The 27,646-nt window shown below is 41.3% G+C and overlaps 1 protein-coding gene across 1 annotated transcript in view; it reads left to right on the forward strand.

Annotated features, from left to right (window-relative positions):
* LOC130022816 (mitochondrial amidoxime reducing component 2-like) overlaps positions 1-27,646 on the forward strand; it is a 37,939-nt gene that overhangs the window by 2,999 nt on the left and 7,294 nt on the right. Inside the window, exons 3-4 of the mRNA XM_056113599.1 lie at positions 13,746-13,799; positions 13,892-14,088. Coding sequence (XP_055969574.1) covers positions 13,746-13,799; positions 13,892-14,088 — 251 coding nt within the window. The remainder of the gene's footprint in view (positions 1-13,745; positions 13,800-13,891; positions 14,089-27,646) is intronic.

A 27,646-nucleotide genomic window follows, 5' to 3' on the forward strand; every position in this document is an offset into this window, starting at 1 on the left:
CGCCAGCATCGGTTGCTTTTGCTCTTTTGAATGTGGGCCAGTCTCTGAGGTGTGAGATGGTATCTCATTGTGGTTTTGATCTGCATCTCCCTGATGATTAATGATGTAGACCATTTTCTCATGTGCTTTTTTGCCATTCGGATTTCTTCTTTGAGAAAGTTTCTGTTCATTTCATTGCCCCATTACTTCATCTTTTCTAACAGCTGCATAGAATTCCATTGTATAGATGTACCAAATTTTCTTTACCCAATCATCTATTCTTGGGCACTCGGGTTTTTTCCAAATTTTGGCTATTGTGCAGCAATGAACATACAAGTGCAGATGTCATTTCGACTGTACTTTTTTGCCTCTCCGGGATATATTCCCAAGAGCGGTATTGCTGGGTCAAATGGGAGCTCAATTTCTAAATTTTTGAGAATCATCCATACTGCTTTTCAAAAGGGCTGAACCAGTTGGCATTCCCACCAGCAGTGAAGGAGGGTCCCTTTCTCGCCACATCCACGCCAGCACTGGTTGCCTTTGTGGAACAAGAATTCTTAGGCAAAGATTTTTCAAATTGTGAACACTAGGTCCATTCGATTGGTTACAACTAACATCATTCTTAAAAAGTGAGATTGACTAGAAAAGAGAATGAACTGAACCTTTAATCTGGAGTTCTGTATGTATAAGAAAATAGATATATTTGTTTCATGTGTCAACTTCTATTGGGATTGCTTATTTTCAGTTGAAAGAGAGAGAATTGACTCACTGAAATGGCAAACTGCACAATGTTTCTAGAGAGAAATATCATTATGTGTGTCAAAAATTAAATATACACAGCAATATTACTTCAATGAGTAGTTCTCAAAGAAGAGAATGAATATATAGAGTGCAAGGTTATACTCATGGAATTTATATTTTAATAGAAAAAGTGAGAAATTACTTAAATAATCATCAATAAGAATCACATATTATAGATTTTATGTACTGGAACACTATGCACCAAGAAAGACAGTGAGATTTAGAAAGTGATAAATTGGTCATATTGCATCACATAATGGAAACAAAAAGGAAATTAGTCAAACCAATGAGTTAAAGTGAAAAGTTGAGACACTTCTGATGTTTAGCGGCTAAGACCATCACAAGGTTCTAAAATGATTGGCTCAAAACTTATTGGAGAAGGATCTTCACATGATCTCAAAGCAACATCTCTGAAGTTATTTATAGACTCTAATTGGCAAGAGTGACCTTTAAATTGGTGGGAACTGGAAGATGCCACTTTAACGAAATAATGAGACTTTGAATCCCCTCCTCTTCCCCACCTCCCCCCCCCCCGCCCCCGCCAACACACTATGCAACAAACTGATACTGGGAACCTCTGATGAGACACCAAAATCATCCAAGTTGTATTGTTGTCACATAGATTTAACTATAGTCTACTAAAAAGTAAAAAAGACAAATTCAGGGCTAGAGAGACAGGGAAATTGGTTTGAATAATGTATTTTATCACAATACATTTCATGCACAATCACTTCAATATACAATCAAGTTAAATAATTACAAGCAAGGTAGGTGTTGTGTGTGTGTGTGTGTGTGTGTGTGTGAACGCGAACATGTGCATGATGCACACATCTAAATCTGTAATACACTCAGTTTGAATTAGCCATATATCAAGTGGTTCATAACTATCTACAACTGAGGGCTTCAACATTGTTCCCATGGTTCTACATTAAAGGGAACTAAAGAGACACCAAACAAGCAAAATCTTGTATCCTGAGGTCAGAGTGGTTGTAGAGACCTTGCCTTGCACACAGCAGATCCAGATTTGCCTTGCACACAGCAGATCCAGATTTGATCCCTGGCATCCCATATGGTTCCCCAAGCCTGCCAGGGATGATTCCTGAGTACAGAGCCAAGAGCAAGCCATTGCAGGGTGTAATCCAAAAACTAAAAACAAAAACAAACAAACAAAAAAACAAAACAAAATCTGGAATTGTGCACTGGCATAAAAGATAGCTATAAGGGAGAATGAGGAAATAATTGGGAAAATTTACATTTTGACTACAAGCTAAATAATATAATAATATACACACGTATCTATATATGCTGACACCTTAATAATAATACTTACATAGGAGAATAACTTTATTCTTATGAGACATAAGAATATGTTAAAGTACTTAAGTGTAAAGTAGGTTTTCTGCAACTTACTTTCAAATGGTTCAATAGAGACCGAGAGATGGCAAGGGGGTTAAGACTCTAGTCTTGCAAGTTTTGCTTTGTTGCCTTGTTTTCTTTTTAAGATGTTAAAGGTCTGAGACCATAAGCCACCTCTGGCTGGCGCCAGATAATCTCGTCATTGGACACCATCCAGATCGCATATCCTTCTCTCCCGGAAGGGAACATAACATGATGCTTGCCATAACCATGCCACTGGACCTAGCACCAGACTGTTTCATTTGAGGCGTTCCAGAGGGGGTCAGGTGAGACCCCTCCTCACCCTAAGGGACCCAGCCCTGGCAGCCAAAAACCTTCAGAATCCAGCCTCCACCATGCTCATAGCTGCTTTCCACATGCTCCAGTGAGCCTCACCCACAAGTGAATCTATTCCTGGGCCGCACGGCTGCAAATGCGGCCTCACAATACTTCAAACCACACACCCTATCCACACTGCAAGATTACCGTCCCACATTAAATAGGATCCAAAGTAAGAGGCAACCAATCTTAGAGGGATCTATACATTTTATTTACAGATTCATATATAAAAATCATACAAGGCTCAACCTATAACATGTTAGTGATCTCTTATAGAAGGGCTTAATGGCCCCTGGATGAAATACAACAATCTTCACACTCTTTCCTCTAAGGATACTTTTTTTGTAGCATTTTTAGCGTTTTTTTCATAACAAACAATACTAATTATATTATTTTGGTTCTGCTTTGTGCAGGGTTTGGGATCTGGGATGGAAACACCCAAAATATGATGGTGAGAAGGTGTAATGGTGGTGGCATTGGTGTTTGAATATTAAATGTAATCGAGTACTGTGAACTAGGGCTGGAGCGATAGCACAGCGGTAGGGCGTTTGCCTTGCACGCAGCCAACATGGTCGACCCGAGTTCGATTCCTCTGCCCCTCTCAGAGAGCCCGGCAAGCTACCGAGAGTATCTCGCCCGCACGGCAGAGCCTGGCAAGCCACCCGTGATGTATTCGATATGCCAAACACAGTAACAACAAAATCTCCTATGGAGACGTTACTGGGCCCGCTCGAGCAAATCGATGATCAACAGGAGGGCCTTTACTTTACTTACTTTACTTATAAAATAAAAAAATTAAATAATAAAAATAAAAGGTCCGGGGGCTGGAGCGATAGCACAGCGGGTAGGGCATTTGCCTTGCACGCAGCCAACATGGCCGACACAGGTTCGATTCCCAGCATCCCATATGGTCCCCCGAGCACCGCCAGGAGCAATTCCTGAGTGCATGAGCCAGGAGTAACCCCTGAGCACCGCCGAGTGTGACCCAAAAAGCAAAAAAAAAAAAAAAAAACCCAAAAAATAAAATAAAAGGTCCGAGAAAAGAAAAAATAGGTAAAAATTTTCATAAACCATACATTTATGTAAGATCAAACATACATTATGTCATCGGAAGTGTATTTTCACGTATATTGTTAATTTGAACTTTTCAAGAGCTTGAGGCAGATAGTGTTTTCATTTAAGTTAGAGTCAATAAACTATTTTTTAGGGCCTAACCACGTCTCAGGCACTGTGCCTACATTTTCCTCTTTAGTCTCTCCAGAACTCCAAGAGGCAGATAGAGTCTCAGATGACTGACAGCTGATACTCTGGTCACCTAGGAGCTGTGGAGACCCCCAAACAATCAAGCTTCATGGTTGGGAGCTGATTGCCTCTCTCCTACTCTGGTGCCTGAATTCAGTTACTTCTGTGCATCCTGTTCATAATTCCTGTTTCATGAAATCTAGAAGAGAAAGTCGGAGAAGTTAGACAAGCCAGACAACTTGCAGAAAGTCACACAGCCACTAAGAAGGGGACACGATGGAATTCCAGTCCAACTTGGCTCTTTTATTTTAGAGTTCTTGGTTCACAGCACCCAAATGCACCAGTTCTTCATCTGTGGAGCGCTCTGAAAGATGTTCTGGCTCTGATAAGGAGGCTCTCGTGAGAAGTCTTGACATAAAGCGCCTACGGCAGAGGAAGTTAGTCAAGTGGTTGGAGCAGAGCCAAGGAAAGGCCCAGAAGCCCAGAGTGGGCCTCCCTGGGGAGACGCTTTGTAAAAATAAAAAGCACAGCCACAGCAACAGAATCATCTGATGCTCTGATTAAGAAGCATGAGTTGCCCTGCCGTGTGATCAGGAGGCGGAAACCGGCTGCCCTGGAGACACAGCCTGGCACAGATTCTGTCACTGGTGGGGCCGAAGATATTTCAGGCAGGATGACCATCAGGGGGACAAAAGTAGGTCAGAACTCTAGGCTCACAACATTTTAAAAAATACTGATTTTTAAAATTTATTTTTAAATACAAATAAATGAAAAAATATAATTTTGTGAAGATAGGGTAATGTTTAGCCACAACTGGCAGTCTGGACCTGCTAGGTGGTTGCCCCTGACTGCACCCATATCAAACCAGGTTATCTGCCGCATGTAAGGAAATTGCCTCAGTTCTTGTGCTTTGTCCCTAAAAATGCTTAATTTTAATTTAATAAAAATATGACGCTTTTTTGAAAGGCTTGGGTGGAAAATAACAAAACTATTTATCAAAGTATCTAAATAAGAAATGAATAGTGGGATCAGAGAGATAGTACAATGGATAAAGGTGTTTACTTTGCATGCAGCCAGACTGGTTTGATCCCCCACTGCCACCTCCCCTGGGACTCGATGTGGTCCCCTGAGCTCCACCAGGAATGAACCCTGAGTACACAGTGAAGAATAAGCCCTGAGCACCACTGGGTGTGGTCCCTAAACCAAAATAACAACAGGAAGAAGAAGAAGAAAAGAAAAAGGGAAGAAAAAATAAATAGCAAGAATAATTAGACTCAAAGGGAACTGAGAGTTTTACATTAGAGCAGGTTCTATTCAGGGAGGACTTCTAAAGAGGGCCGTGTATCTATTGTCCCTTTAATAGTCATTTCCTTCTCTCTCATTTAAGAAGACACTACAACCAGGGATCAGTAGGGTGACTCAAGAGCAAGTGTCCTAGCTTGCTGGAGGTAGCTGACTGACAGTAATGGACATGATGGCAGAGCCTGGTGGTGGTGGTCAACCAAGTATATTCAACTGTTCAGCTGTGGAAACTTTCTCATTTGAAAGGAAACTCACCACAAGCCACTTTGATAATGGCAAATCTATGCTCAGAGTTCCAATGGTTCCTTTCAAATTATTCCTTGCTGGAATTAAGTAGCAGCAGCCCCTGTCTGTAGGAATGGTCAGATAGAGCTGAGTGCTCAGTAACAAGACTTAGGTTCAGTCCTTAGTTAAAGGCAATGCTGGGTGTTAGTGGGGAAAGTCCATCCGTAGAACCAACCCCTCAGCAGAGTGGTTCTGGAGATGTGAATCCAGATGGGCAGCCAAGATCAGCCGTTGTAGGAAACCCATGAACATCTGACTTGTGAGCTAAGACTTTTGAACTCTGTTCTCATCCTGAACTGGTTTTATGATCTGCTCAGTATTTCCAGAGCCCTTCTTCCAGACCTGCCTAAAGGGTAGTCCAGTAGCTGATGGCCGCAGAGCTCAGCTGTGAAGTCTTATGTTGAATCTCTCCACTGCTTTCTCTAGACCAGTGTATTGCAACCTTTCCCCCCACCATGCCTCCTTCTGACCTTTTTTCTTCCTCTGTTTCCCATCTCATCTTGGTTGTCCTCTACTTTCTTACCGTGATTCCCTATTTTGTTGATTTTCACTTGTGGCTTCCTTGTAATATCCATGTAACCTCCCACTGAAAAATGCAGGTTTTGATCAATCAATATGTCTTCTCTGGACAACTTTAATCTCTGGGCCTCTCTATTTAATTTTTTAGTTTAACTTTTTTATTACTTTTTGGTTTAAGGGCCACATCAGTCATGTTCAGGTATTACACCCAGCTCTGCACTCGGGAATTGCTCCTGGCAGTGGTTAAGGGTACCATATGGGATGTTAGGGATTGAACCTGGGTCGACCGTGTGCAAGGCAAGTGTCCTAGCCTCTGTATGGACTCTCCAGTCCCTTCTTTGTGTTTCTTTAAACCCCCACCCTTCCTTCCCCCGCAACACACACATACACGGAGTCTTCTATGTGGACTGGTGACTATAGTTCAGAGGGGCTCACATTTCTTTTTCTTTTTTTTTCAGAATATGGAATTTATTTTTTTATTTTATTTATTTTTTAAATTTTTTAATAGTGAGACATCATGAGGTACAGTTACAGACTTACACATTTTTGTGCTTGGGTTTCAATTATACAATGATCAAATACCCATCCCTCCACCAGTGCCCATTTCCCACCACCATGGATCCCAGTATCCCTCCCACTTCCCCCATCCCCCCATCCCACCCTGCCTCTGTGGCAGGTCATTCCCTTTTGTTCTCTCCCTCTCTTATTGGGTGTTGGGGGCTCACATTTCTTATGGTCTGCTGCATGCCACTGAGCTGAAAGAAACATGCATGGCTCAGCTTCCGAGCTGGAGATGCTGCATTGAGAAAATGTTAAAAGGGTTTTAGCCAGTCAACCCAAGACTGAATGCCAGCTGCTTACTACATCTTATGACTTTAGATGTCAAAGACTGCTGCTGCTGGAAAGGAAATGATGGTATGTGCAGCCCACAGAGGAGATCTGTGGGCACCGTAACTAGAGAATACTGTTAGAGTTCAGTGATAGAAAGGTCACAATACCCTTTAAACTAGGCAACTCACATCAACATCATAATATTGTGTGTGTCTCTCTCTTTCCCCTTCCTCCTCCCACACATTTGATCTATTTTTATTGATGCGAAATTCATATGATACACAATTAACCATTTTAAAGGTCATAATTCTGGCATTTAATGCATTCACAGTATTGGGCAACCATTACCTCTCTCTCACTTAAAAATTTTTTTTCTCACCCCTGAGAGATCTCCTGTATGAATTTGGTTGTCATCTCTTCTTTCTCCCCCAGCAACCCTGATGAACCCTTGACAGCTACCCTAATCTACTTTCTGTTCCTGTAGAGTTGCTTAACATTTCTATAAAAGGAATCAGACACAGGGGCTGGAGCAATAGCACAGCCAGTAGGGCATTTGCCTTACACGTGGCTGACCCAACTTCAATTCCCAGCATCCCATATGGTCCCCTGAGCACTGGCAGGGGTAATTCCTGAGTCCAGAGCCAGGAGTAACCCCTGTGCATCACTGGGTGTGACCCAAAAAGCCAAAAAAAAAAAAAAAGGAATCAGACACTGTGTAATGTCTGTCTTATGTCTAGCATCTTTCACCTAACCATTTAGTTTTATCCCCCCCCTTTTATAATTGAATTAACTTTTTAAAAATTGCATTTGTTTCAGGAGCAAATTGGTGGTTTCCACCTTTGGGCAGTTACGGAGAGTGCTGCTATAAGCATTCATACACAAATTTCTATATAGTCATATGGCTTTTGTGGGGTCACTTCCAGCAACACTCAGAGGAACATAAATTACCAGGGATCAAATCTAGAGCTAATGAATGCAAACCCATCCCTTATACATACGTCTTTTCTCTAGGGTATATACCGAGGGTACATATAAAAAGAAACTGTGAGGCTTTAAGGTAAATGTTGGATTATAGGGCCATATCGTTGATAGTTTAAGTAACTGCAAATCTGTTTTCCAAAGAACCTGCACCATTTTACATCCACATCAGTGGTGAATGAGACTCGAGTTCTCTCTTTCATCTAAGGAAACAAAACAAGATCAACAAAATAATTTGTTCATTATAGAACACTGAGTTGGCAAGGGCATTAAATAACTCTTCATTTATAGGGCCTGTTAAAAGTTGAACCTAAAGCAAATATCTGCAGCTGGTCCACCAGCTGGAGTACAATAATCTCTCCCCAGCTTTAGAGAAAAGACTGGACTGACATTGTTCAGCTTTGGTGCTGTTTCCCTGGTCAGCTGCCTTCCACAGTTTCCTATTGTGTGGGGCCACATCCAGTGAGATTGTGAAGGACCATGCTGCATTATGGTTTGAACCCAGAATCTCACACACACAAGACATGCTCTATCACTGAGTCACATCCCTGGACACCTTTTACCCACATTTTATTTTAGAAAAATTTTGTTTTATTTTGGGGCCAAATCCAGCAGTGCCCAGAGCTTACTCCTGACTACTCACAAGAGAACACTACTAGTAGTGTTCCTTAAACCATATGCAATGCCAGGATTTGAACTGGGGTTAGCTTCATGTACTATCTTCTTGACCCCTAAATTAGGCTTTATTGTTATTTTACCATTATTATTGACATAATGAGACTTACAGTGCTGTTCCTTGTACTTTTTTGTTGTGTTTTGTTTGGGGGTCATGCCTGGCCATGCTCAGGGCTTACTTTTAGCTCTGTACTCAGGTGTTACTCCTGGTGATGCTTGGGAGTGCTGTAACCAAACCCAGGTCAGACATGTGCAAAGTAAATGCCCTACTCACTGTGCTATTGCTACAGCCCCTGTTAATTACACTTTTCATGCATACATAGTTCCAATACTATAGCCATCACCAGAGTGCCCACTTTCTTCTTCCCATATATACTATATTGATCTCATAAACAGATCTTCTTTAATCTAGTAGAGGACAACCTTAAGAGCCATGAGCAAATGCCATACTTAATGGAGTGTTGAGAAATTTGTCTTGTCTTTTAAAGAAGTTCCTCTGATGTTTCTTGCAAAACTGGTTTCAAGACTATGAACTGCCTAAACTGTTGCTTATCCACGAATCCTTGCATCATTCCTTCAAATCTGAATGGTAATATAGCTGGATAAAATATTCTGGTTGAAGTTTCATGAGGTGTTTATTTCACTGAAATTTTTTTGTTTGTTATTATTATATCTCATCATTTTCTTCTAGCTTGTAGACTCACATTTGATAGATCTGCTGTGATTTTTATGGGCAATGCTTTGTATGCAAATTTCTTTTTCAATTTTTCTGCTTTCAATATTCTGTCTCTATTTTTGGCTTTTGTCATTATAATTACAATGTGCCTTGGAGTTTTTCTATTTGCTTGTAACCCTTCATGTCTGTTGGATATAAGTGACTGCATCCCTTAACTATATTAAATTATTATCTATTCTTTAACTAGTGGTTCCTTGTCAGATTTGTCTTCCTGTTCTTCAAATCCACTGAGTCTTTTTTTTTTCTGATTTAGTTTTTGGGCCACATCTAGCACTGCTCAGGGTTTACTCCTGGCTCTACACCCAGGTATTATTTCTAGTGCACTTAGGGACTAGACGGAGTATAGGGATAGAACTCACATTGGTCACATCCAAGACAAGTGTCCCACCTATTGTATTATATCTCTAGCCCCAACTCTGCTTAAACTTATATTATTCCTCTTGAACTTATCCCATAGTTCTCTGGTATGCTGTTCATTTCTTTTTAGACATTTCCCCCCAATCTTTTGTAGATTTCTAGAGGATTTCTACATCTCATCTCATTTTGTAGTTTACCAATATTTTCCTCAACTGTTCTTATTCTGCTACTCAAACCTTCTGTTGCATTTCTTAATATTCAATTTAAATGTGAGGGTGGAGTTTTTGGTCATATTAGGCAGTGCTCAAGGGCTAGTGTTGGCTCTGTGCTCAAGAGATATATCTGGTGATGCTCAGAGGACCACATGTAAATGAAGGAATTCCAACCAGGATTGTGATTAATGAAGCTGCATGCAAGACAAATACATTACCTTTTATACTATCTCTTTGACACCTACACCTCCTCCCAGATTTTCCTTTTCTCTCTCATCTGATAGTCATTTTTTCAGTTCAACTCTCATACTTTCTTTTGCTTTGCTACCTGTATTATCATTTCTTTTGGCTTATTAGACATTCTCAATATGGTGTCACTAAACTCTCTCAGAGTTTCCAAAGCTCTTTGGTACTGCTAACGCCTTCTATGTTATTATTTTTGCTCATTGAGCTTAGTGGACTTCTAGAAGGTTTCCCCATTGTGTTGCTGTGGTCTGAGCATGAATCTTTTCAGTTAGCTTCCCTGGAATTATCTGAGGGATTAGGCTGGGTGTTGTTCTTTACCTTCTCTACCTGTCTTCACCCAGTGACAGGACGTATAAGCGTGTACAGTATGAGTGGTGATGAGTAGCACTGATCAGGGTACAAGCATCAGCAGGCAGAGTTATGAGGGTAAGATACGACTGTTGCTTGAAAGGTTGAATGAGCAAGAAGACCATGTGAGGTGTGGATGTGGGCCTGCTGAGATGGTAGAGGTTTAGCCAAGTGGGATTTTGTTTTGTGTGCTTTTAATTCTGATCTCACAGATAAAATAAAAAATCTCTGAGATTTAATGAGTCTCTGTTACTTGCTAAAAGTATTGAAACCATTTATGGCTTTTATGGGGTGAAATTTGTCCTTCCAAAAAAGAATTGAAAATTCATGTTGGTATCCTGACCCACCAATACTGCAAAATGTGATTATTTGGAGAAAGGGTCTTTACAGAAGTAACTAGGTTAAAATAAAGTCATTAGGGTAGACTCCAATTCAGTGTTCCTGCTGTACCTATGGAAAAAAAAAAGAAATTTGGTTACAAATATCTACTGAGGGAGAATACCTGTGAACACAAAGGCAGAAGTTGGGGTTATGCTTCTAAAAGTCAAGGGATAGAAACATGGTAATCAAACCACCAGGGCCTGACAGAGACCTGGGACACACTCTTCCACACTGTTTCAGAAGGAACAAACCCTGCTGACAGCTTGCTTTTAGATTTATGACCTTCAGAACTGTGAGATGGTAAGTTGTACCATTTTGTTTTGTTTTTAAAGTCTCCAAGTCCGGGACCAGGTAGGGTGCTGCGACCACTAGGACCAAAGCTCCAGGGACTCCATCTCTTTCTCAATCCAGGTCAAAGGCCTGGTAGGTGTGGTATCTCAAGTCTCGGCCATTCACAGATAACGTGTCCACAAGTTATTCTCCCCCTCCATATCCCATAAGAACATAAATTAGCCTCATATATGAAACTTTCACTAGGGCAGCCTGATCACCAAAACCCCCTTAGGCCAATAATTCATTAGCTCTACCTCAATTACTATTACACCAAAAACACAACAGTAACTCTGAGCGCCAAAGTCCAAACCACACAGTTCACAATGGTAAAGCAACACAGAAGCCCACCAGGTTTAGTTAGTGAAGAAACTACCTCAGATGACCCAATCAGTAATAGTGAGCTAGATAACCTCTCTGACAAGGAATTTAGAAGGGAACTACTGTAGGGAGCTAAAAGAAACAATGAAACACACTGGCGATTAAATACAAGAGGATTTCAGAGCACAAATGAGGAAAATGCAAACAAAATTACAAACAGAAATGACAGATCTGAAAAAACTAGTAAGTGGTTTGAAAAACTCATTGGAAGGCCTCAGCAGCCGATAACAGCTGCTGAGGACAGAATCAGTGAGCTCCAAGATGAGGTGCAGAGAGTCTCCAGACAACAGCAGAAAATAGAAAAGAGCCGCAAAATAAACCAACAGATGTCAAGAGAAAATGGGGATGAAACCAAGAGGATAAGAATCACTGGAGTCCCAGAGGGACAGGAAGAAAACCCTGATGAAGAAACTGCCAAAGACATAATTGCTAAGACATTCCCAGAGCTGAAAAGCACATGCACCCAGATTCAGGAGGCCCAAAGGGAGCCAGCTAAAAGAAATCCAAGTAAAAATACTCCAAGACACATTCTAATCAGAATGACAAAAACCATAAACAGAGATAAAATACTGAAAGCATCAAGATCAAAGGAAGAAACTGCTTATAAAGGAGCATAGTGAAAAAACTCAATGAAATAAATGCTTCATCAAGAATACTTTACCCAGCTAGACTCTCATTCATATCAGAAGGAACAACACACATCTTCACAGACAAACAACTCAGGAACTTCATAGACTCAAAACCATGGTTATAAAAACAACTAAACGGGCTATGTTAAGACAACAAGCCCCTCAAATATACCAACTTTAGGAAGAAAGATGGGATAAAACCCCGTAACAATAATCTCTCTCAACGTCAGTGGGCTAAATGAACCAATTAAAAGACACAGAGTGGCAGAATTGATCAGAAAATTGAACCCAACATTTTTCTGCCTACAAGAAACACATCTGAATAGCCTGAGCAAACACAGACTCAAAGTGAAAAGATGGAAAACAATTCTACAGGCAAACAACTCCCTCAAAAAAATGGGGGTGGCCATTCTGGTATCAGAACAAATTGATTTCAGACTAAAGAGACACTGGCCACAAGAGACAGTGAAGGTCATTTCTTATTGATCTGTACATCAGTAATAACTCACACTCCTAAATGTATATGCACTTAACGAGGAACCAGCAAAATACTTAAAGCAACTACTCATAGACTTGAAGAAAAACATCAATAGCAACACAACACTAGTTGGAGATCTCAACACCGCTTTATCACCTCTCAATAGATCAACCAGAAACAAGCTTAGCAAGGACATACTTTATCTGAGGGAAGAAATGGAAGAAAGGGGCTTAGTAGATATATCACAGGACACTCCATCTTCAAAATGCTGAATACACGTTCTTCTCAAGTGTGCATGGGACATTCTCCAAGATAGGCCACATTCTGGGCCATAAAACATACCTCCATAAAATTAAGAAAATAGAGATTGTATCAACAATCTTCTCAGACCATGATACACTGAAAATAGAAGTGAATCACACACACAAACAGAAAATCAAATCAAACACCTGGAAATTAAACAGTTAACTACTGAACAAGGAGTGACTTAGAAAGGAAATCAAAGAGGAAATCAAAAGATTACCAGAATGTATAGGACATGGCAAAAGCTGTGTGAAGAGGAATGTTTAAGCTCTACAAGCATTCCTCAGGAAGAAAGAGCAAGTCCACATAATGTAACCTAACCTCACAGCTTAAGATATTGAAGAATTATCAATAAAAGGAGCCCAACACAGACAGGAGGAAGAAAACAATAAAAATTAGAGCAGAAATTAATGAGATGAAAGCCAAAAAAAATCCAAAGAACAATAAAACCAAGAGCTGATTCTTTGAGAAAATAAACAAGATCTATGAATCTCTAGCAAGACTCATAGAGAAAAGGAGAAAAAAAAGTCTAATAAACAGAATCAGAAATGAAGAAGGGGACATCACAACAGAAACTACAGAAACCCAAAATACCACAGTGATCATTTCAAGGAGCCCATGTGAGTGGACAGTAAGGTAAATACAAGATCATCTCACAGTTCTCCAACAGTTCCAGAGACCCTGGAGACACAGAGTAGGGATTGTAATGGGGACAGGAGGATTTAGAGCAGCTTCAAACAGTATGTGACTGGATGTAGCCTGTGTGCTCTAGTAAGTTTCAAGGTTATCATCTAGAATGCAGTACCGCAAGCTCATGATGAGCACTGGTAGATTTCTCCGGCCACACATAGTGTGAGCAGTGCCAGGGACAGTGGAAAAGGAGAGTCTTCAGGTCTGAGCACCCTAATATTGTCTCTTGGACAACTCACATACTCTCCTAAGTTCTCATGACCGCAACCTTGAAATTGGGATAATAATTTTGACCTGCTCTATGGCAGGGTGATGAACTGATGCTCACCCAGGTCACTTCCATGGCTTATGTCTGGGAGATTGTGAGCTGCTCTTTGGAACAATGATTCTAAAACTTGGTCCTACTTTAACTGTGGAACTGTTAAAGTAGCTAGGGTCCTTTTTGGACAAATAGGATGTCATCATTCAGGAAGTGTTGAAGAAGTATACGTTGTGCCACCACTATGGCTCCAAGGCTGATCTGCCTGTAGAAGTCTCCTTGGACAAATGCGGCTACCCACCAAGTGAAAGAGAAAGTATAATTGGAGTAACAAGACCAAGAGGAGGAACCGGGACCAGTTACATGAAACACCTGAAAATTGTGTACCGAAGGTTCAGGCATGGATTTCATGAGGGAACAACGCCTGAACCCAGGGGAGCAGTTGTTGCAGCATTGGGCTCATCTTAAGGATTTCAGAAACTGGTATCAATAAACTCTCTGGTTTTAAAATTAATTAAATTATGCAGGGTCTATTTCTCCAAGTCTCTAGTTAGCTATCTTAGATGAATATACCGGGGGGGGGGGGGGCGGGGATATCATTTGAGTGATTCTGATGAGTTTTCAGGTTCAAAAGCCATCAGGTTAATGAACCCTGGAGTAGAAAATGAACTGACACCAGACAACGCAGCTCTTAGACACTGTTACTTAACCTACAGTGTAACTAAACTTCAGTTGACCTTAGGACACGAATGTAGGACAAGTGGTCATGTCTGGGTCAAATTCATTGTAATTATCGGTATGAGTCTCACACACACACACACACACACACACACAGAGCAATATATGTAGTAATAGGGTGTTTTACAAAGGACTTGGTGTTGCTTTGAGCAAAGGTCTAGGAAGATCATGAGAGATAGAGACCAGGAGAGAACATGAAGAACACCACAGATATTAGAAGCGGTGGTCTCAGAAAAGAAAGCATTGCTATAAATGGCTGCATTACTGTTCAGGAGACTAATTGCAGTATACATACCTAGGGAATGATCAAAACAAATATAACCTGAGCTGAGAAAAGTGTAAAGCATGACGTGTAATGTGAGGGGTAGGAAAGCAGAAACCAGTGAACAAAGATTTTAAGGAAGACTTTCGTCACCACAAAATAAACTGTCAGTCCTCAAGGATACCTGGGAGGGATAATAGGATTAGAGAAATCTCACCAAGAACCGTACATAGATGCATCTGATAAGTCTAAGAAAACCGAGAGGTTGGGAGTTTGGGTATGGTCTAGTGAAGAGGGTTCACAAGAAAGTCTGAGGGAGCTGTTTGGATAGGAATGTCTGAGCAAAAACTAGACATATTGCTTGATGTTTTACTCAAAGGAAGTAGTATTTAATATCTTCTACTATCACAGACATGCTTAATTTTGGGAAGCTTATTTTTTTAATGAACTGACTTGTTGACTCAATAATTAGAAATCTAGTACATGTATCAGAAAAAGTGTAGGCTTTAGAAGGAAGTATATTTTTGACTCAATGTAAAAAACTTTTTAAACAAAGGTACAAAATCTTCTGTATGAATAAAATTTGCTCACAGATCCCTGAAGGCTGGGACTGCTGAGGTTTGGCTTCTGGCAGTCCAAGCTGGAGTGGCAGAGAATTTACACAGAAGTAAGCACAGTGGGAAAAAAAAACAAGAGGTGAAGGGAAGTCTGCAATCTCTGAATTAACATTTCAACATCAAATGAGGGAAGCCAGGCTCCAACTTCAGGCCCAGGTCAAGTCAGGGCAGGTCATGTGAAAGCTTCTCTGGAACCAAGGGGTGGGAAGCTGATTAAAACCAAAAGCAAAGCAAAATTGTTAGCATGAAAGTGGATTTTCCAACACTGAAAAATTCAGGTATGCAGATTTTGTGACTGAAATCTTCATGTTTTTATGGAGTCTGTGATGGGTTACCTCCCCCCATCTCCCTGTACTTTTAGGACCTCGACAGTCATGTTCATAAACCACCTCTAGAGCTATGTAAGTTCATTTACCAACTATGATCTAGAGGCTCATAAATCAATCTTGAAAGAGATGAACAAGTTGCAGAGGATTCTTCCTTACACCCTGTGCATAGTTGAGTTATACAAGACACACTGGAGGTGTGGGTCAGCCCCGTGCCTGCTCAAACTGACACAGCAGCCTAAAACTCCAACACTCCACAATAGCCGTCATGCCCAAAGCTGGACTCCGCTGACTCACCCAGAAATTAATCCTCTGAAGAACTTCAGGTGTGCAGGCTTTGAGACTGAAATCTCCAGTCTTTCAAGGAGTTGATGAAGGGCTAACTTCCCCCCATCTCCCTGTATTTCTCAAACTCTACAGCACTGATAAATCAGTCGTAGCATACCAGATTGGATGGGATGTAACTAAGAAGGTAATCAATCTCAGTTAACAAAACACAAACACAGAAGGCTTAACTTGTAACAACATCTTATCAAACCTTTTAAACAAGGACTTAATGTCTCCATGGTGAGAGACAATAATTTTCACTAACTTTCTTCTAAGGAAACATTTTTTGACTATTCTCTTAGCAAATTATTGAAAACAAGCAATATGAAATAAATTACTGAGGGCCTGTTGTGGTAGCAGATTTGAGGGTTTATTGGGAAAATTGGAGACCATGGTGGAGAGAAGTTGTAATGGTACTGGGATTAGTATTGGAATATGTGATGCCTGCCCTGGGTGAAACAGCCCAGACAAGATCCATGAAAGGTGGGTCAAAGTCAAGTTTTTCATTCTCACTGCTAAAAACACCCTGGGATTATGAAGAAAATGATCCAGACAAATCGACCAAAAGACAAGCAAACACCCCCAAAGTCCATGTCTAACAATTCAATTAGAGGAGTTCTCCTATCAACTTCCATAACTGGGTCCAGGCAAAGACCACAGTTTGACTATCATTTAAAGGGGAGAAAGTCATTTATATAGGGGAACAAACACTGCATCCACACTACAAATAGTTCCTGGCAGGAGAGGTGCAGCTCACCACTGTCAGGATTTTTCTAGGGTTTTCAAATCATTGAACACCAGAAATCAACTCTCATCTGTCTGTTTTGATGGGTCTATTTTCTTTCTGTCGCGTACAGAATTGCTGGCAGGTAAGCAGAATGGCAACTCAGTAATTGGATTCATGCTGTGATGTTGTAACTCTTTTTTTCCCCCCACTTTTAAGAATTTTTTCATTAAGGCACCATGGTTTATATAACTATAGTTGGTTTTCAGGCATACAATGTTCTAATATCAATCCTACCACCAGCATTGACTTTCCTCCACCAATGTCCCCAGGTTCCTCTCGGCCCCCTAGTCTGCAGCCTTGACAAGCACATTGTTGGTAGCACTTTTTCTTGAGACTAGATTTCAAGCAGAAAAACATTCTCCAGTTAAATTCAAGAAGCTAAGCAAAAAGTTTTGTTCTCTCCCCCATCTGGAGACAAAAAATTGAAGTGATCAGAAGTATTGAAGTATGCCTATAGTTAGCCTATATTTCAGAATTGCAGTTTTGTCTTTTTTCTCATTCTCTTTCTTTCTTGTTCTTTTTTTCCTTCCTTCCTTCTTTCCTTCCTTCCTTTCTTTTTTAAACTTTCTTTCTTTGCTCTTTTCTCTCTTACTTGCGTTCTTTCCTTCTCTCCATATGTGTATGTATATGTGTGTAGATAGATAGATAGATAGATAGATAGATAGATAGATAGATAGATAGATATGATTTCGCACCAGGCTGTTTTTCACTCGGGGAACCCCAGAGTGGGATAGCTGAGAGCCCTCCCTGCCCCAAGGGACGCAGCCCCAGCAGTCAACCTCCACTACCCAACCGCCGACACGCTCCAGGCCGCTTTCTAGACACATCATAAGACACTTCCTACCCATTTTACATAATTACCACACCATGTTTGATGGAATTCAGACAGTAGTAAACAAATCATAGAGAGAAATATATAGATTTTTATATATGCCTATATATATAGCACAGCGGTAGGGCGTTTGCCTTGCACGCAGCCAACATGGCCGATGCAAGTTCGATTCCTCTGCCCCTCTCGGAGAGCCTGGCAAGCTACCGAGAGTATCTCGCCCACACGGCAGAGCCTGGCAAGCCACCCATGATGTATTCGATATGCCAAACACAGTAACAACAAAATCTCCAATGGAGATGTTACTGGGCCCGCTTGAGCAAATCGATGAACAACGGGAGGGCCTTTACTTTTACTTTACTTTATATATATTTATATATATAGGCATATAAATTTATATATATGCCTCTTGGAGAGCCCGGCAAGCTACCGAGAGTATCCCGCCTGCACTGGCAGAGCCTGGCAAGATTCTTGTGATGTATTCGATATGCCAAAACTAGTAACTATAACAGGTCTCATTCCTCTGACCTTTAAAGAGCCTCCAATCATTGGGAAAGATGAGTAAGGAGAGGCTGCTAAAATCTCAGACCTGGGATGAATAGAGACGTTACTGGCACCTGCTCAAGTAAATCGATGAACAATGGGATGACAGTGATACAGTGATATAGAGAGGGCCTGTGTGGTGGCAGACTTGAGGGTTTACTGGGATGAGACTGAAATCTCCAAATAACTTACCTATGTAGGTAAGTTATTTGCAAGTATTTACATGCATATTATTTTATTTTTCTAGAAGACTGACAAGATTTATGGTAGCTTGAAGCAACTTTAGTCAGTAATTATTTACTTGAGGGTAGGTGATGTACTCAAGATGTAATAAATTCATTTTTCTCCATCCAGTTTCCAGTTCACCTGGATGAGAAAAGTTGGATTGACCCTTGTCCACCAGTGACCAAGGATTGAAATTGCTTGAGTACAGATCTCAGGTTCCTTCTCTGGGATTTGTCAAGTCACATGGTTCAGAAAGTCTGTTTTTCTCTCATGTAAAGAAACAGAAACTGAGCCCTTAGACAACTGGCAACGGGGCCTGTCAGGGACATGACCTTCTAGTGCCTTCTCTCAGACAAGAAAAACCACCAAAAGGATTTTTGAATTCCATGTTATCTTGAAGCTCTTCACTGATAGAACTGTAACTCAGTTTTATATACCCTCCAAGGGGATTTTGTCACCAAAATAAGCATCAGTGCATTTTCACAGTCGACCTTCTGCACTAGGCTAACATGCCTGAATTAGAGAAATCAGATATTGAGACAAGAGCTCACAGCATTTATTAAGTCTTTAAGTGAATTAAATGAATGGCTGTTTTCCACAGAGTAGAATTAATAACTCATATGGATATAGCACCAGTAATGTTAAAGTCATTTTTTTGTGCTAATGGGTTCTTGGGAATGTATGAAAGATTTGCATATAAAACTCAGAAGGTTAAGAAATTGGAGTTTGATTTGTACAGTTCAAGTAGACTCATTCAAGTCCTGTCCCAATGTCAAGGACTCTTTTTTCTTTCTACTCATGTACTATGTCACTCACCCTGTCCCATCCCTTGATGCCCAGTCCAGGGTACATCATAAATTTTGTTCCCTTTACCATTATCTATTCAGTGTACACTTTCCTACTCTTAAATCTTGTGGCTTGGCCTCTTTCCAACTGAACTCCTGCAATTTCCCAGCATCTTGGCTCCCCTTACATCTCCAGTCATGGCCACATGTGTCTGGATGAAAGCCCTGCTGTCCTGCCATCTATCTGAGCATAAGAACCCTCCCTGTTCTTGCTGACTATCTGGTTCCCTGAACCCTACCTTATTCTGCCTTCTATTTGGATGTGTAAGCCCTGCCTTATTCTGCAGTCTCTCTTGCATAAGTGAGTGTGTACAGACAGAGAGTGTGATTGGGGGCTTCTTTTTGCCTGCTGTTGCCTCCTATCCCCAGCCATCCTATTATCTATTTAGACCAGATTCCTTGTTGATGTATGATTTAGAGGGACTAACTAAATTAACAAGTTCACCTGACACTCCATCTTTCTGTTCCCTCACACTGTACCAGTAATTACTCAGACCATTTGTCATTTTATGTTAACAGTACCTCAAAAATGTCTAGAAAAAAAAGAATGTGGACATTCTGCAATGGTGAACCTTTGTCAGTGCTGGGAGATTGGATCTCCAGGAGAGGGCACAGAGACTCTGCTCCTTTGCCTGTACCTCACCTTCTGCATCTCTTCCAATGGACTATTCCTAAATTTCTGTAGTTCATCAGAGGTCTAGTGAGTAAATCAGATCTCTGAATTCTACAGGATACTCTAGAAAACTCATCAAACATGGGGAGCTGATCTTGGGAACTTGTGATTTCAGCCAGGAGATGGTTAGAGGCACAGAATGAAGTCTCCATGGACTCCCTTTTCATCACCCTTCAAAGACTGATCTGAGAGAGAATCCAATCTGGCACCAGAATTCCACTGAGCTGCCCTGCTGGAAATAACAAGTGGATGCCTCCCCAGATGGAGGTAACAGTGGGTATTGCCCCTCCATGTGCTCCCACATGTCCTCCCCACGATTTCTGCTTCCTGTTTTCCTCCACTCTGGACAAGCTCCTGTCAGTGTTCCAGATGCACCAGTCTCAGGAGGGTGGCATGTGAGAATGGCTGAGGGCCTCAGGGTGGTGGGTGGTGGCTCTTCTTATCTCTTACATTTCTTTCCCATAAAGAAGGCATTATTATCTCTATTTTGTAAATAATATTACAAAGGTTTTTATTAGTTTGTTTTTCAGAGTGATTATTGTGGCATATACATTAAGAGAGTCATATCCATTAACTTGATAAATCCTTAGAACTATAAGCAGGCTCGGGGGACCATATGGGATGCTGGGAATCGAACCTGTGTTGGCCATGTTGGCTGCGTGCAAGGCAAACGCCTTACTCGCTGTGCTATCACTCCAGTGCGAGCACTGCCAGGAGCAATTCCTGAGTGCATTAGCCAGGAGTAAGCCCTGAGCATCGCCGGGTGTGACCCAAAAAGCAAAAAAAAAAAAAAAAAAATTTCCATACCAGCTACCTTGTTTTTGGGCTGGAGCGATAGCACAGCGGGTAGGGCGTTTGCCTTACAAGCAGCCAACATGGCCGACCTGAGTTCGATTCCTCCGCCCCTCTCGGAGAGCCCGGCAAGCTACTGAGAGTATTCGATATGCCAGACACAGTAACAACAAAGTCTCCAATGGAGACGTTACTGGGCCCACTCGAGCAAATCGACGATCAACGGGAGGGCCTTTTTTTTTTTTTTATAAGCAGGCAGCGTTCTCATCTTATAACTGTGGTACTTGAGGCTTAGGTGTATTAAATAATTTGTCCAAAGTTACTGAAAAGGACAGCGGAGAGCCAGGATTTGAATCCAGGTGCCTTGGGATGGGACCAGGGTCTTAACTGTTCAGAAAGATCATAGTTTCACAACCTGGGGCCATATGGATCCTTGTGCATCCCCAGATACCTCAAGGGAGCTTCAATGAAAATAATGTAAATGGTTGGCAGAGGTGGTTAAAGCACAAGACTAGCTTTTCGTACCCCAAGCTGAGCGGGTCTTCTCCCCACCCAGGTCAGTTTATCTGCCGCTTCTCGAACCCAGGACTTGGATTTCACCCTGCAAGGCCCCCAGGTGTCCTCTCGGACCTTGGGAGACAAAGCAGCTCTGAGCCTCTGCCTCTTCCTTTTCACCCCCCAGGCTGAGCTTGTCTTCTCCCCACCCAGTCTTTATTCCCCCCGCCCACACACTAGGTTCCCGTGGGGGTGTGGCCACTTTAGAAGTGGGCGTGGCTTCTGTAGAAGTGGGCGTGGCTTAGTTTTGGGGGGGCCAACGCTCTCTCAGCCACAGGTAGTTTACTCATACCAAGAAATCTAGTCCCCACACATACACACCAACATGAAGAAGCAACGCAAATCCCCACCACAGGGAGATGACGATGAAAAGAGTCCAGAAGCCTCAGTAGGTGCAATTCACCTAAGGGACCTGTCCGACAAAGAATTCAGATATGAAGTCATGAAGATGTTCAATCAACTCAATGAAACAGTCAGACAGATATCCAGTAAATTGAAAGAGGACATGAAAGAAACAGTGGATCACACAATCGAGAAAATACAGGAAGAAATGAGAGCAGAAATTGGAAAGCTACGCACAGAAATGTCACGAATGAGACTCCATAGATGAAATAAAAAAACTCAGTCTGTGCCCTCAAAAATAGAATGACTACAGCTGAGGAAAGAACCAGTGAGCTTGAAGATCAGCTGCACCAAGCCAACAGGCAACAACAAACAGTGGCAAGGGACCTCAAAATAGCTCGAGACAGAATCAGAGTCCTAGGAGACTATTCCAAGACAAACAACATTAGAATCATTGGACTACCAGAAGCTCAGGGAAACAATCCCAATGAAAAAGACACGGTGAAACAAATCATCGCTGAAAAATTCCCAGAGCTCGACAATGCAGCCATTCAGATTCAAGGAGCCCGGAGGGTGCCAGCTAAAAGAGACCCTAACAAAAACACTCCAAGACATATCATAGTTAGAATGAGCGATGCTGCCGATAGAGACACAATACTGCAAGCAGCAAGGTCAAAGAAAGAAATCACATACAAAGGAGAACCCCTTAGATTCACAGTAGATCTATCAGAGGAAATCCTCCAAGCCTGAAGGGAGTGGCAAGATATAGTGAAAAAACTCACTGAAATGAATGCTTCACCAAGAATACTCTATCCGGCTAAACTCTCACTCAAAATTGAAGGAACGGTACACTATTTTCTAGTTAAACAGCAGTTCAGGAACTTCATAGACTCAAAACCAAACCTAAAACAAGGGCTAAATGGGGTTACTAAAAGACAAGACAAACCCTACAACCACAACAGACCCTTACAAAAAGATGACACAAAACCCCATAACAGTAATCTCTCTCAAATGTCAACGGTCTAAATTCACCATTTAAGAGACACAGAATGGCAAAACGGATACAGAGATGAACCCAACATTCTGCTGCCTACAAGAAACTCATCTCAACAGTCAGAGAAAACACAGACTCAAAGTGACAGGATGGAAAACAATCCTGCAAGCAAACAGCTCCTTCAAAAAAGCTGGGGTGGCCATAGTAGTATCCAACAACATTAATTTCACGTTGAAAAAGATTAGAAGGAACAGCAAAGGCTAATTTCTCTTCATCAAGGGATCCGTACAACAGGAAAAAATCATGCTCTTAAATGTATACGCACCTAATGAGGGAACAGCTAAATATTTAAAACAACTGCTAACAGATTTTAAGGAGGATATTGCTAGCAACACAATAGTAGTTGGAGACTTCAACATCGCCTTATCACCTCTGGATAGATCAACAAGAACAAAACTCAGCCAGAAATCATTGGCTTTGAAAGAAGAAATAGAAGAGAAAGGGCTTATAGACCTATACAGGACTTTACACTCCCAAAAGAAAGAATACACATTCTTCTTCAGTGCGCACAAAACATTTTCCAAAATAGACCATGTGCTAGGCCACAAAACATACCTCCACAGAATCAGGAAGATATAAATAGTATCAGCAATCTATTCAGACCATGATGCACTGAAGATAGAAGTGAATCACACACAGACACGGAGAACCAAATCAAACACCTGTAAATTAAACAACTCAATGCTGAACAATGAGTGGGTCAGGGAGGAAGTCAAGGACGAAATCAAAAGATATCTGGAAACAAATGAGAATGAAGACATGAGCTATCAGAACTTATGGGATGCAGCGAAAGCCATATTAAGGGGAAAATTTATAGCTCTGCAAGCATATCTTAGGTCTATAGAAAGGATGCTCATAAACAACGTGACCTCACAGCTCAAAACCTTAGAAAAGGATCAACAGAAAGAGCCTAAATCAGGCAGAAGGAAAGAGATCATAAAACTTAGAGCAGAAATCAATGACATGGAAACCAAAGAAACAATCAGAAAAATCAATGAAACCAAGAGCTGGTTCTTCAAGAAAATAAACAAGATAGATAAACCACTAGCAACACTCATGAAGAAACAGAGAGAGAGAAAACCCTAATAAACCGAATCAGAAATGAGAAGGGGGATATCACAACAGAAACCAAAGAAATCCAAAAGATCATCAGAGACTACTTTGAAAGTCTGTATGCCATGAAACAAGAATAAAGGCCCTCCCGTTGATCGTCGATTTGCTTGAGCGGGCCCAGTAACGTCTTCACTGGAGACTTTGTTGTTACTGTGTCTGGCATATCGAATACTCTCGGTAGCTTGCCGGGCTCTCCGAGTGGTCGCTAATGAAACAAGAAAACCTAGAAGAAATGGATAAATTCCTGGATTCCTATAAACTTCCAAAGCTGAATCAAGAAGATATAGAGTACCTGAAGAGACCTATTAACATCAAGGAAATTGAGACTGTAATCAAAAGTCTTCTCAAAAACAAAAGCCCAGGTCCAGATGGATTCACTAGTGAATTTTCCAAACATTTAAAGAGGACCTAATGCCAGTCCTTCTCAAGCTTTTCCAAGAAATTTAAAAAAACAGAAACTCTCCCAAACAGGTTATATGAAGCCCATATCTCTCTAATACCAAAAGGAAACAAAGACACCACAAGAAAAGAAAACTATAGGCTGATATCCCTGATGAACACGGATGCGAAGATTCTTAACAAAATGCTAGCAAATAGAATTCAACAACTCATCAAAAAGATCATACACCATGACCAAGTGGGATTCATCCCGGGGATGCAAGGATGGTTTAACACTAGGAAATCAATCAACATAATCCATCATATCAACAAAAGAAAAGATAAAAATCAATAGATGCAGAGAAAGCATTTGACAAGATCCAGCACCCATTTATGATGAAAACCCTCACCAAAATGGGGATAGAGGGGACTTTCCTCAATATAGTTAAAGCCATCTACCACAAGCCTACAGCAAGCATCATCCTCAATGGAGAAAACCTGAGAGCCATCCCCCTACGATCAGGGACGAGATAAGGATGTCCACTCGCTCCACTGCTGTCCAATATAGTACTGGAAGTACTTGCAATAGCGATTAGGCAAGAAAAAGATATTAAGGGCATCCAGGTAGGGAAGGAAGAAATCAAACTCTCACTATTCGCAGATGATATGATACTATACTTAGAGAACCCTAAAACCTCTCCCAAGAAACTCCTAGAAACAATAGACTTGTATAGTAAAGTTGCAGGCTATAAAATCAATACCCCAAAGTCCATGGCTTTGCTATACCAAATAGTGAAAGAGAAGAAAGTAACATGAAGAAAACAATTCCGTTCATAATTGTGCCCCAGAAAATCAAGTACCTAGGAATCAGTGTAACTAAGGAAGCAAAGGACCTGTACAAAGAAAACTATAAAACGCTACTTCAGGAAATAAAAGTGGACACGAGGAAATGGAAAAATAGCCCCCGTTCATGGATCTGGAGAATCAACATTGTCAGAACGGCAATAATTCCCAAAGCATTGTACAAATTCAACGCGATCCCTATTAGGACACCCATGACATTCTTCAAAGAACTGGAGTAAACACTCCTGAAATTTATATGGAACAATAAGCCCCCACGAATAGCTAAAACAATTCTTGGGAAAAAGAAAATGGGAGGAATCAACCTCCCTAACTTCAAACACTACTACAAAGCAGTAATAATTAAAACAGCATGGTACTGGAAAAAAGGCTGAGCTGTAGACCAATGGAGCAGGGTTGAATATACTGACATCTTCCCCCCAGCATACGATCATCTAATCTTTGATAAGGGGGCAAGAAAAGTGAAGTGGAGCAAGGAAAGCCTCTTTAACAAATGGTGCTGGCAAAACTGGACAGCTACATGCAAAAAAGTGGGCTCAGATCTCTGCCTAACACCATGTACAAAAGTAAGATCAAAGTGGATTAAAGACCTCAACATCAGACCTGAATCCATAAGGTACATTGAAGAAAAAGTTGGCAAAACCCTCCATGACATTGAAGCTAATAATATCTTCAAAGATGTCACGCCACTGACCAAGAAAGTGAAAACAGAGATAGACAAATGGGACTATCTTAAACTAAGAAGCTTCTGCACCTCCAAAAAAACATTGACCAAAATACAAAGACAGTCTACAGAATGGGAAAGGATATTCGCCGAATACACATCTGACAAGGGGTTGATATCAAGGATATACAAAGTACTGGTCTGGTTGAACTCCACAAGAAGAAAACATCCAACCCCATCAAAAAATGGGACGATGAAATGAATAGAAACTTTCTCAAAGAAGAAATCCGAATGGCTAAAAGGCACATGAGAAAATGCTCCACATCATTAATCATCAGGGAGATGCAGATTAAAACCACAATAAGATATCATTTCACACCACAGATACTGGCCCACATCCAAAAGAACAAAAGCAACCAGTGCTGGCGTGGATGTGGCGAGAAAGGGACCCTCCTTCACTGCTGGTGGGAATGCCGACTGGTTCAGCCCTTTTGGAAAACAGTATGGACAATTCTCAAAAAATTAGAAATTGAGCTCCCATTTGATCCAACAATACCACTCCTGGGAATATATTCCAGAGAGGCAAAAAAGTATAGTCGAAGTGACATCTGCACTTGTTTGTTCATGGCAGCACTCTTTACAATAGTCAGAATCTGGAAAAAACCTGAGTGCTCGAAAACAGATGACTGATTAAAGAAACTTTGGTACATATACAGAATGGAGTACTATGTAGCTGTTAGAAAAGACAAAGTCATGAAATTTACATACAAGTGGTACTACATGGAAAGTATCATGTTAAGCGAAATGAGTCAGAAAGAGAGGGATAGACATAGAAAGATTGCATTCATCTGGGGAACATAAAGTAACAAAATAGGAGACTAACACCCAAGAATGGCCGATATTAGTACCAGGAATTTTGCTCCATGGCTTGGAGGCCAGCCACACATGCTAGGAGAAAAGGCAGCTTAGATAGAGAAGGGAGCACCAAATGGCGGGTGTTGGGAGGATCCTCCCAGGATGGGAGAAGCATGCTGAAAGTGGACTATAGACCAAACATGATTGCCACTCATTGCCTCTTTTGCAAACCAAACACCCAATAGGAGAGAGAGAACAGAATGGAATGTCTTGCCACAGAGGCAGGGTGGGCTGGGGGGAACGGGGGGTGGGGGGATACTGGGATCCGTGGTGGTGGGAAATGGGCACTGGTGGAGGGATGGGTATTTGATCACTGTATAATTGAAACCCAAGCACAAAAATTTGTAAGTCTACAACTGTACCTCATGGTGTATCACTAATTTGCTCGAGCGGGCCCAGTAACGTCTCCATTGGAGACTTTGTTGTTACTGTGTCTGGCATATCGAATACTCTCGGTAGCACAGCGGGTAGGGCGTTCGCCTTACACGCGGCCAACATGGCTGACCCGAGTTCGATTCCTCCACCCCTCTCGGAGAGCCCGGCAAGCTACCGAGAGTATTCGATATGCCAGACACAGTAACAACAAAGTCTCACTTATAAAAATTTTTTAAAAAGCACAAGACTAGGGTGGTCATCTGGGGACAGGGATACCAAAAGAAAGAAACAAGGTCAGAAGAGGATAATACTGACATATCTGAGCATTCTGGAGCTGTTGGGTTAGCCTAGTGTGTGCACAAACAAGCTCCTGGCAGCCCACAATCCAAATTTGCCCAGCAAGACTCCATTATCTTGAGAGGGACCTCACCAAGAAACTAACCTGCTGAAAATTTAGGTATGAAGAATTTGTAACTGAAATTTCCGAGCTTTCTCAGAGTTTGGATGGGCTACCTCTCACAACTTTCCTGTACTTCCAGATGCCTGGCAATCACATCCACACCCCAAAGCTACCACTCAGTTAAAAAAAATCAATTCCAGTTGGAACTGTTCGGTAAAAATACTGAACTTCCTGCATCTCATACTCTACAACACTGATAAATCAGTAGTAGCACACCAAATTGGAGAAGGCAACCATTCTTGATTAATGAAACATAAACACAGAGGCTT

Source organism: Sorex fumeus, unplaced genomic scaffold, assembly GCF_029834395.1.
Source record: "Sorex fumeus unplaced genomic scaffold, SorFum_2.1 ptg000021l, whole genome shotgun sequence".
Classification (NCBI taxonomy): Eukaryota; Metazoa; Chordata; class Mammalia; order Eulipotyphla; family Soricidae; genus Sorex; species Sorex fumeus.